The sequence below is a fragment of the Rattus norvegicus genome, chromosome 1 (assembly GCF_021556685.1).
Source record: "Rattus norvegicus strain SHRSP/BbbUtx chromosome 1, alternate assembly SHRSP_T2T, whole genome shotgun sequence".
Lineage (NCBI taxonomy): Eukaryota > Metazoa > Chordata > Mammalia > Rodentia > Muridae > Rattus > Rattus norvegicus.
Genome location: NC_141534.1, coordinates 56,237,522 through 56,248,322, shown reverse-complemented (window position 1 = coordinate 56,248,322; position 10,801 = coordinate 56,237,522). Strand labels below are relative to the sequence as shown.

The 10,801-nt window shown below is 44.8% G+C and overlaps 1 protein-coding gene across 3 annotated transcripts; it reads right to left on the bottom strand.

The window, feature by feature from the left end:
• Positions 1–800: 800 nt before the first annotated feature.
• On the bottom strand, positions 801–9,386 carry LOC148006996 (sperm motility kinase 3A-like). Of its 3 annotated transcripts, none has more exons than XR_015645523.1 (4): positions 8,882–9,386; positions 1,645–1,904; positions 1,057–1,209; positions 801–1,013 (listed from the first exon to the last, which is right to left on the bottom strand). XR_015645523.1 is itself a non-coding variant. In XM_087598666.1 (3 exons), exon 2 carries the CDS (start codon positions 3,193–3,195, stop codon positions 1,690–1,692), a length of 1,506 nt encoding a protein of 501 aa, XP_087454792.1. In that variant the 5' UTR covers positions 3,196–3,221; positions 8,882–9,350; the 3' UTR covers positions 801–1,209; positions 1,645–1,689. The 3 variants fall into 3 exon arrangements, 1 of the variants encoding a protein (XP_087454792.1); XR_015645512.1 differs by having other exon boundaries at positions 1,645–3,221; positions 8,882–9,369; XM_087598666.1 differs by having other exon boundaries at positions 801–1,209; positions 1,645–3,221; positions 8,882–9,350.
• Between the last annotated feature and the right edge of the window lie 1,415 nt (positions 9,387–10,801).

Genomic DNA, 10,801 nt, shown 5'->3' with positions numbered 1-10,801 from the left:
GAACCCCAAAGGGGAACGACCTACAGGTTGAGAGCTGCTGATGTAGAAGAATGAGAGCTGGGCCTGTCAGGAGGGGCTCTGAGGGGTTTCCTGGGAGGAAGCCACCTAAGGGTCCAGGGTTGAGGACCTAGTGCTCTGCACAGAGGAACCCACCACACCCAGTCCAACAGTCTCTCAGAGAATTCCAGGGTCTGTCCAGTTTAGGCTGGATCTCAGAGGGCTGTGAGTGAGAAAGGGAGAGGCCCTGTTATAAAAACTGAAGGCCTTAGGAGCACAGTGTCCTTACTGAGCTCTTAGAATGTTCGTTGTCATGGCTCAGTGCTGGGTTCCTGCGTCCACGGCCCTGTCTGTCCATGCTCGTGGCCTCAGTCATTTTAGACTCCTAGGTCTGTGCAATGGTTGTCTCACCATTGCTAGCTGTGCTGAGAGAGCAGAGACTGGGCTGACAGATGAGGCGATTGAGGATGCAGAGCCACTTTGAGGCCTTTGGGCATCCATAGAGGCGATACCGGAAGAGGGGGCTCTGCCTTGTCACTGGTGACAGTGAAGCATGCCGGTGAGGCACCTGAAGGAGTAACAAATTTGACAGAAGGGACAGGAACTCCCAGCGCCCAATCCTATGGAGGCCACTTAGAGGCAGACTATGACCAGCACACAGTGGTCCAGCATGTAAGGACCCCATTAGGACACATGACCTTCTTGGCCCTGAGGTGGGCCCTATTACCCAGTGCTTCCTGGGGCCTTGGAATGCCACAGGGCCAATTTCCCTATGTGAAGAAGATGCAGAAAAATCTACGAGGTCATCTTTCACAAACAGCTATTTTATTCTCAGAGTCGGATAAACACATTGAGAAGACGTATATTCTCCACTAAGAGTGAGGCGAGAACTTGTGCCAAGAGGAGGTGTGTGATGTGACCCTGGTCGGCAAAAGGGCTCTGGTCTTTACCAGCTTTGGACTGGTTTTCAACCTCCACCGGGAAGAGTGATGCCTTTGAGGTGCTCTCTTGCCAACCTCCACCGGGAAGAGTGATGCCTTTGAGGTGCTCTCTTGCCACCTGGCATCTCTTCATTTGCTTTCATCCTTCCACAGCTGACCTGGAAGGTGACAGCTCTCACAGCGCTCCCTTCTGCAGGTCCGTGTCCACACGTGGGTCCACTTCAATACTGGGACTGCAGAGATGCAGCATCCGGCATCCTCTAGTGATCTTCTAAAAGGCAATGACACATGTGAGAGGGACTCTGGGACCTCTGCTGGACAGGGCATCTCTCCAGCTGTGGTCACCCTGTTCCAAACTGCTCTCCAAGCTTCTCGGAACCTCTTCCCCTCATCTCCTAGCCCCCACCCCATACCACCCTCTCCTCCCTCAGCATCTCCTTCTCTTCCTTCTCCAACTTCATCCTCCTACATTGGTTAGTATCCTGCTGTCTCTTTCTAGTTGAATGTATTTTAGTATTCCCATGAGCAGGATGAACATGGGAGTTACAGTCGGCAATGACAGATGTGCTGGTAGCTTAGACTTAACCATCGTCCCACGGTGTTTTAGACCTAGCTTCCCCGTGCATCGTCCCATAGACATACACACTATGATAACCTGCCAGTTGACTCAGACACGAGCAAAATAGATACAAATTCAGCAATGTACCTGGGCAGTGTTGGATGCTTGCTCTCTGGATTCCTTCCATGTTCTTCATTTCTGGGGAACAACTCTGTTGTGCCCCAGGAGAGGTTTTTTTCTGGACGGAATGCAGCAACACAGGTTCATCAGGCCATTTCGGATGTTCTTGAGCCACCCCCTAAATCTTTTGGGCCAGGGCCTGCTTGCGACAGGCTTAACCTCTGCTGAGTCACTGGATTTGTCTTCTGTGCTTTCAGTGTTGATGGTCTTCTTGCCTCTGCTGTGCACTGAAGAAAAGCAGGGGTCACTAATAGAAATTCTGTGGGTTAGCTCCACTGTGGGTGCTATCTGACGTGGCCTGCAGAGAAGACCGCCAGGCCAACTGGCCCTCTTGACTAATCCATGACTAGGAGTCTGGCCGAGGTCAGAACCTTGACTATCGGAGGATGACCCGAGCCATCTAGGCTCGCTTCCTCGACTTCTGAGCCCTCGCACTGAAGTAGCAGGGTAATCAAGGGTCGGGAATGGGGTCATGCATGGATGAGGCCGGGTTGGGTTGTCACACTCCTGAAGAGCCTGCTTTTCCAATAGGTAATAACAAGCCATACTTTGGTTGAATTTCTTCTGATCGAGGGAGTCTTTAACCTCTTGGGCTTCAAATCCAATGTCCTGCATTGCTCTAAGAATGGCTGGGTCTGGCCTGAGGGGGATGAGTTCCTTACAAGGTTGTGGGAACCCCTCTGAGTCTATCTTAAGCCAGGGATGAGTCAAAAGATCAGGAATTGTGGGCCTCTGCTGGGAGTTCACTTTCAATAAAAGACTCAGCAGGTCTTGTAGCTCTTCTGACAGGCCAGGTGGGACAACGTACGTCCCTAACACAATTTGCCTTCGGAGTAGCGGTATGCTGGCAGCCTCAAATGGGACCTTTCCAACTGTCATATAATAAAGAATTACTCCTAGGGCCCACACGTCGACCTTGGGGCCCTCATAAAATTTCCCGAGTAACAGCTCAGGAGCAGAAAATGCATAAGTCCCATAGGGCTTTCTCAACTTTTGCCCAGGCCGCACTTGAGTGGCAGAACCAAAATCAATGATTTTAATTCTTCCCTTGGTATCGACTAACAGATTATCGGGTTTAAGGTCCCGGTGTATAATGCCTTCTTCATGGCAGTATCCCACAGCACTTAATAATTGTCTGAATATGCCCCGTGCTTCATCCTCCTGCAGATGGCCAGCCTCTTTGATGTGAGAATAAAGCTGGTTCCCCTTGGCCAACTCCATGATGAGGTATGTTATCTTTTCAGTGTCAATGACTTGTATGAGAGATACAATATTTGGGTGGTTGATCCTCATCATGATTTCTACCTCAGATGTGACCTGCTGGCACCACTGTTGTCTCTTGAGGAGCATTTTGACAGCCACGGGGGTACCTGTGAGGCGGTGCACGGCCAACTTCACGGCCGCGTGGAAACCATGGCCGATGGTATTCAAAACCAAATATTGAGAGCAGAAACTCTCTGTGCAAGAGCTGCCCTGAGATCGGAGCCTTTCTGACTCCCGTTTGCTCCCGAAGCTCATTGGAGGTAACAGAGTATAAATGCTACCTAAGAGGAAGGAAAAAGAAATAAAGGGAAGAAAGAAAGCTAAGATGGAAAGTAAAATAGTGAAAAATAAGAAAAACAGAAAACTAAAACCAACCAAAACAACAACAGAAACCCTCAAAAGTAAAACAACGCACAAAGCCAAGGAAATCCTAAGTAAAAAACTACATACTAGTCACTAGGAGGGAGGAGCACAGCTCAGCCACACTAAGATCAACATCACTGATTGTGTAAGAAAAAGAATGTACAATGAAATGAACGATCAAAGAAATTAAAACTATTAACAGTTAGAAAACCCAAGCTACAGAAAATGAAATGAAACAAAATCAACTTCCAAACAAGCAAAACTACATAAAAGCTAAAAACCTAGAGATTAAAACAAAATAGAACGCACTCATCAAAACTCCTAGAATATAGAAAGTATTAAAGAGACAACTCTAAGGAAACGTCCCAGTGAACAATTGGGATTAATTGAGATAGGGGTCTTCAAAGGGTTTTTCTCACAAGTCATGCATGGCTAAGGAATGTATGGCTAAGAAATATATATGTATATGTTCACCATCTTGGGCCATTAGGGAGATGAAAACTAAAACTAGTTTGAGACTTCATCTTATTCTAATCAGAATGGCAAAGGCAACAATGCTGGGGTGCATGTGGGGGATGGAGACCCTCATGCACAGTGTCCGTGGGAGGATATAAACTGAGGTGGCCACTGTAGAGTGTGGGGGTTCCTCAGAAAACTAGAAATAGGTGTGCCACCTGATACAGCTACGCCATTCCTGGGATATACTCAAGGAACAATATTTCCTGCTGCAAAGACACTTGTTCATCCATGTTCACTACTGTTTCATTTGTTCACGGTGCAGGGAATGTAGACAGCCTAGGTATCCATCCAGCTGATGAATGACTAATGCGAGTGTGGTACCTACACACAGTGGAATGTCATTCAGATGTAAAAGAAACTGAAATTATCAAGTTTCCAACTAAATGCTTGGAGCTAGACAAGGTTACACTAAGTGAGCTCACCCAGACTCAAGATAACAAACACAGCATGTTCTTACTCATATGCACATCCTTGCAAGAAGTCTTCAGATTAATAGTACAACTCTCATATCTCAGAGAAATTTCTTGGTGCAATTGCACAGAAACTCATAGCTGCTAAAAGACTGGAGAATACCTGTTGACAAAGTGCTCAGGCAAAACAGGTGTGGTGGTGTGTCCACATTCCCTCCCTCCCTCCCTCCATGGCTCAGGGACTATAATGGAAAACAAGGGCAGAGACATTGTAAGATTCTGGGGTTGGGAAGAGACGTATCAAAATATCTTCTCAACACATGACCACCTCATTCATAAACTCCCAACAGCTGTGACTGCCTGCATCAGATCTCCACAAAATCAAGCAGTCCTGCATGACTAACCCAGAGTGGGAACATTGACAGTTGATGACACATAGGGAAGAGAGTCATTCCCCACACTCAGGAACACAGGACACCAGGTTATTAAAAAACCATGAATTTGTGGGTTGTGGCAGGTGACTGTGAAGATGGATGTGGGAGGAGTTGGTGAAGGATGCAGGGAGTGAAGAGGATCCAAATACATTCAATGGAAGATGAAATTCTCCAAGAATTTATATAACATTTAAAAACCACAAATAATCACAAACTCAAATCCCCAGTTAGAGTAAAAACAGCAATAACCAAAACTCCCATGCATAAAGAGTCCTATGAGAGGTACCCAAATCCCATGGGGGAGACAGCTGGACTCTCAGAAGTGAGGAGAATTCTGGGAGCATGGGGGAGGCCACCAATTCTCCTCACGTTCCTGGCAGAAGAGGAACCTGCCTAGAGCCCCGTGCACCCAGGATCCTAGGAGCAGTCAGGCAGTCTCTCCCTGTGCAAGAATTGAAAGCCATTCACAAGGGGCGAAGACATACTAGAGAGAAGTTCTAAGACCATCAGTTCTGCTCCAAGGGTCCTGCCTGAAGCCCTCAGGACACACCAACCCAGGAGCAGTCTGGGATAGAACCCTTTCAGTTCCTGCCTCCAACCAGAGCTGAGCCAGTCCCAAAGCTCTCTGTACCCAGAAATGACTGTGTGAAAGCCGGTCTCCAGGATTGCTGATACACAGGCTTACAGGAGGGTCAAGCCACTGTTATCGTCAGCAAGACCAGATAACACCAGAGACAACCAGATGGCAATTGAAAATTGCAGCAACCTAAGGATAATAGGGATGGAAGAGAGAAAGATTCCCAACTTAAAGGGCCAGTAAATATCTTCAAAAAATTATTGAAGGTAACATCCCTAACCTAAAATAAAAGATGCCCATAAACATCCAGGAAGCCTAGAGAACTCCAAATAGATTGGACCACAAAAGAAACACCAAATGCACAAAACAAAGACAGAATATTAAAAGCAGTAAGGGTAAAAGGTCACGTAACATATAAAGGCAGACCTATCAGAATTGCCGCAGACTCCTCACCAGAGACCTTGAAAGCCAGAAGATCCTGGGCAGATGTCAAACAGACCCTAAGAGAACAAAAATGCCAGACCAGGTTACTGTATCCAGCAAAATTCTCAACCAGCATAGCTGGAGAAAAGAAGATATTACATGGCAAAACCAAATTTACACAATATCTTTCCACAAATCCATCCCTAAAAAGGATAACAGATGGAAAACTCCAACACAAGGAGCGAAACTACCCCTTAGAAAAAGGAAGAACGTAATCCCCTTGTAACACACACAAAAGAGAGCCACACAAACATAATTCCACCTCTAGCAACGAAAACAACAGGAGACAGCAATCCTTAGATCCTATTCCTTAATATCTCGTACCAGCAATGGACTCAATTCCCCAATAAAAAGACATAGTCCAACAGGCTGGACATGTAAAAGAGGACCCAGAATTTTGCTGCATTGAGGAAACATACCTCAGTGTCAAAGACAGCCTCTACCTCAGAGTAAAAGTCTGGAAAACAATTTTCCAAGCAGATGGTCCCAAGGAACAAGGTGGAGTCGCCATTCTAACGTCTAACAAAATTGACTTTCAACCAAAAGTTATCAAAAAACTTTCATATTCATCAATGGAAAAATCCACCAAGATGAACTCTCAATCCTGAATATCTCTGCTTCAAATGCAAGGGCACCTATATTCATAAAAGTATACTTAGTCAAGCTCAAAGCACACATTGCACCTCACACAATAATCATTGGAGACTTCAACACCCCACTCTCATCAATGGACAGATCATGGAAACAGAAACTAAACAGAGACATAGCTAGTCTGACAGAAGTTTAGGAACCAAATGGATTTAACATATTTATAGAATATTTCATCGTAAAACAAAAGAATATACCTTCTTCTCAGTACCTCAAGATACCTTCCCCCAAACTGACCATATAATTAGTCACAAAACAGGTCTCAACAGATACAAGATTGAAACCAACATTAGCACAAAATTCTCCAAATTGTAAACATAAGAAAAACAAAAGAGAATTAAAAAATAACAACCTCAACAACTCTGAAAGCCAAAAACAATCCAAGCAAAGAAAACCAAAAAATAAAATCAGAAGCATAAAAGGTTAAAACTCAGATAATCCCTGGGTCGTGATGGTCCATACCTTTCCTCCCAGCACTCAGGAGGCAGAGGCAGGAAGATCTCTGAGTTTGAGGACTGCCTGGTCTATAGAGAAAGTTCCAGGGTACTCAGGGCTAAGCAGAAAAACCTATCCTTAGGAAAATAAAGAAAAAACCCAAACCCAAACCCAAACCCAAACCCAAACCCAAACCCAAACCCAAACACCCTCCAATATCCCCAGGCTAGGGAGATAGTTCAGTAGTTAATTAGCAAAACTCAAGGGAAAATGTTCTGATCTTTAAAACCCATATAAAAGCTGTCAACCGTAAAATTTTAATTTTGGATTATGAAGTAGATCAAAGATCTCAACATAAAATCAGACACACTAAATGTAATACAAACAGTGTTGAACTCATTGGTTCAGGAGACAACTTCCTGAACAGAACACCAATAGCTCAGATACTAAGATCAACAATGGGACCTCATGAAACTGAAATCTTCTGAAGTGCAGAGGACACTGTCTTTAGGACAAAACAACAGCCTAAAGAGTGTGGAAAGATCTGCATGATCCTACATCTGACAGAGGGCTAATATCCAAAATACATAAAGAAGCCAAGAAGCTAGACATTGTGAATGCAAACAACCCAATTGAAAAGGGGCACAGAGCCAGAGAATTCTCAAGTGAGGAATCTCTAAAGGCTGAGAAGCACTTAAAGAAAAGTTCAACGTACTTAGTCATCAACGAAATACAAATCAAAATGACTCTGAAATTCCATTTTACACCCATCAGAATGTGTAAGATCTAAAACTCAAGTGACATCACATGCTGTTGAGGATATGGAGCAAGAAGAACACTCTTCCATTGTTGCTGGGAGTACCAACTTGCACAACCACTCTGGAAATCAAATTGGCCGTTTCTTAGAAAATCGGGAATAGTTCTAACTCAAGACCCACCTATACCACTCCCAGGCATATACCCAAAAGATGTTTCACCATACCACAGGCAACTTCCTCAACTGTATTCATAACAGCCTTATTCATAACAGCCAGAAACGTGAAACCACCCAGATGTCCCTCAATGAAGAATGGATAAGAAAATGTGGTTCATTTACACAATGGAATATTACTCAGCTATTAAAAGGAGGACACCGTGAAACTTGAACGCCAATGATTAGAAACTGAACATGTCATCCGGAGTGACGTAACCCAGACCCAGAAGGACAAACCTAGTATGTATACACTTATAAATGGATATTAGCTACAAAGTGCAGGATAACCATGCTATAATCAACAGACCCCAAAAAAGCTGAATAAGGATGACTCAAGGCAGGATGCTTGAATCTCATTCAAAAGGGAAATTCAAAAAGTTGAGTGGAGGGAGGCAACTGATGGGGAGAGGATTGGGGACAAGAACAGGGCAGGGCACAGAGGGAGGGGAAAGGAGAAGGTTGGGTTTGGGCAATGCATCTCTGGCATGAAGGAGACTGGGGGTGGGAGGCTCCAGGGAGTCAGAGTGATGCTAGCTGAGCCTACTAGCAGCTGGGGTTGGAGAGACTGACATACCCATGTCCTGTAGGTAGAAAGGATTTTCACTAGGGGAAGGGGGACACTAACCAACCCACAAAACCTTCAACCCAACATTTGTCTTACTTACAAGATGTTCAGGGATAAAGGTAGAGCAGAGATTGAAGGAAAGTCCAACTAATGACCGGCTGAACTTGAGACCCAGCACATGGGACAGAGCATTGTTAATTATATTCTATGACTTGCAGACATGACTTAATGTAAGTGTCTTCTTCTGACAATTGGAGCAGAGGCTATCTCTTACTCTGTTGCCTGACTTTGGATCCCTTTCCCCTACATGGGCTGGTTTTTCTAGCCTTAGTGGGTGAGGATAAACTTAGTCCTGCTATTTCAGGGCAGAGTGATACCCAAGGGGTTGGCTACTTCTTCTCTAAGAAGGGAAGGGAATTATAGGAAGAGGGGCAGTGAGGTGGCACTAGGAGGAGAGGAGAGAGGGAGGGGCTGTGATTGGGATGTAAAGTGAATAAACAAATAAACTTAAACCAAAATATGGTAGATGCTTACCTTAGGAACAATGGCCAAGCTGACTGCCAGCCTCAATACTTTTCCTCACACAGGTGTTCTCACACTTACAACTAGTGCACGTACGTCACAACAGACACTCACACACAAGTTGGGCACACACACACCCACACACACAGATGCACTCACAGTCACCCCCAAGTATACCAACACACACAAACACACACACACACACACACACACACACACAAAGGTACTCACACACTCAAGTAAACTTAAAACACAACATACATGCACACGCAAACACGCAAACACACACACACACACAACACACACACACAAAAGCGACCCTCCACACAAACACTGACCTAGACACACATACACAAGCTACTCACAAATCAATCAAATGCAAAATCCACACACTGCTCACTAGATCCACCAAAATCACCAAAGTCTCCACTCCACCACTCCTCTAAACACACTCAAGGAAATCCAGGCCTGGCTACAGCTTAACATCTGTTGGCTGGACCGCCTCACAATCACTCCTCATGAGGTCACAATAGGACCTGTCCTTGCATGGTTGGGAAGGACTCCAAGGCTCTGGCTTAGGTTGGCTATGGGGAGCCTTTAGGCTTTTATAAATCAAAGCCTGCAGGGTGGTTTGCTGTCCTTAGTTCTCTGAACTTTTGCTGTGCCTCCTCCTTTAAATTCCTTATGTCTACCTTCCATGGGTCCCTTTTGCATTCCAACTGAAGGGTTTAAGAAGATGCTACAGATATATATATATATATATATATATATATATATATATATATATATACATATATATATATGTGTGTGTGTGTGTGTGTGTGTGTGTGTGTGTGTGTGTGTGTAATCTTCTCTTTAAGACCTGGGTGGCTGCTGCCTTTCTGACATTACTGTAGCCACTTTGTTTTAATACCAGTCACCAGCCATCTTACATTATTACAGAGGACCTTTCTCATGCCCAGCTAATCATTAACTACATATCGCACTAAGTTGTGTGGTCTGTTGTTCCTGGAAATTACCCTAACCTGTGCCCTCCTTTAGGGCCAATCATAGTTAAGTTTAGTTAGAATTGCTTTGTATGCTAGTAACAATAACCTTGGACCCGAACCAACTACCCAACTGCCTGGGAAGACTTTCGGCACCTGTGTATGAGCTCTTAGTTGCTAAGAGCTTCTGTGGTTTTGCCTTTCATACTGCAGTCCTTGGAAATAGGGTTGCAGTCTCTACTCCCCTGTGTGACATGTGTCCCTGACCAATCAGTCCCAGGATATATGTTCCATAAACTGTCCCTGCTTGACTGAAATGGCTGTCTGGTTTGTGGGGTGATTCCTGCACCCCAACACTGCTCATGAGACATAATAAAGAAGCTTATTACTACCTGTAGGGTGACAGGAAGATGCCTTCCTCACAGCTTCCAAGGCTTTTGATTCTCATCTGCCCTGCAAAGTGTGAAGACCTGATTTTGAACCCATGCGAAAGTTGAGCCCACACCTGTAATACCAGAGCTTTTAGGAAGCAGGAAAAGCAGGAGAGACAGAAATTTGCCTGGGAGCTTGTCGTTCAGGCAGCCTGCCATGTGCAACATCAAACCACACACCTAGTTCCAAACAAGGTAAGATAAGGTCTGACAAAAATGTCCTCTAACCTCCACACACATGGTGGGAGACATCCATAACAGTGTACATACAAGACTGCTTCATTCTTTTCTCTCTCTCTCTCTCTCTCTCTCTCTCTCTCTCTCTCTCTCTCACACACACACACACACACACACACACACACACACACACAAGCACACACATACCACACCACACACATTCCCACCCTTTATTACAAACACACAGACTTACACTCACACAGACTCACAGAATGGGTGAGTATACACAACACTATACAAAAACAACAACACAAACACTCTTTAGGAACTATGATTTT

Excerpts from the sequence above, each read along its gene's own strand:
- LOC148006996 (XM_087598666.1), bottom strand. The coding sequence starts at position 3,195 with ATGAGCTTCGGGAGCAAACGGGAGTCAGAAAGGCTCCGATCTCAGGGC.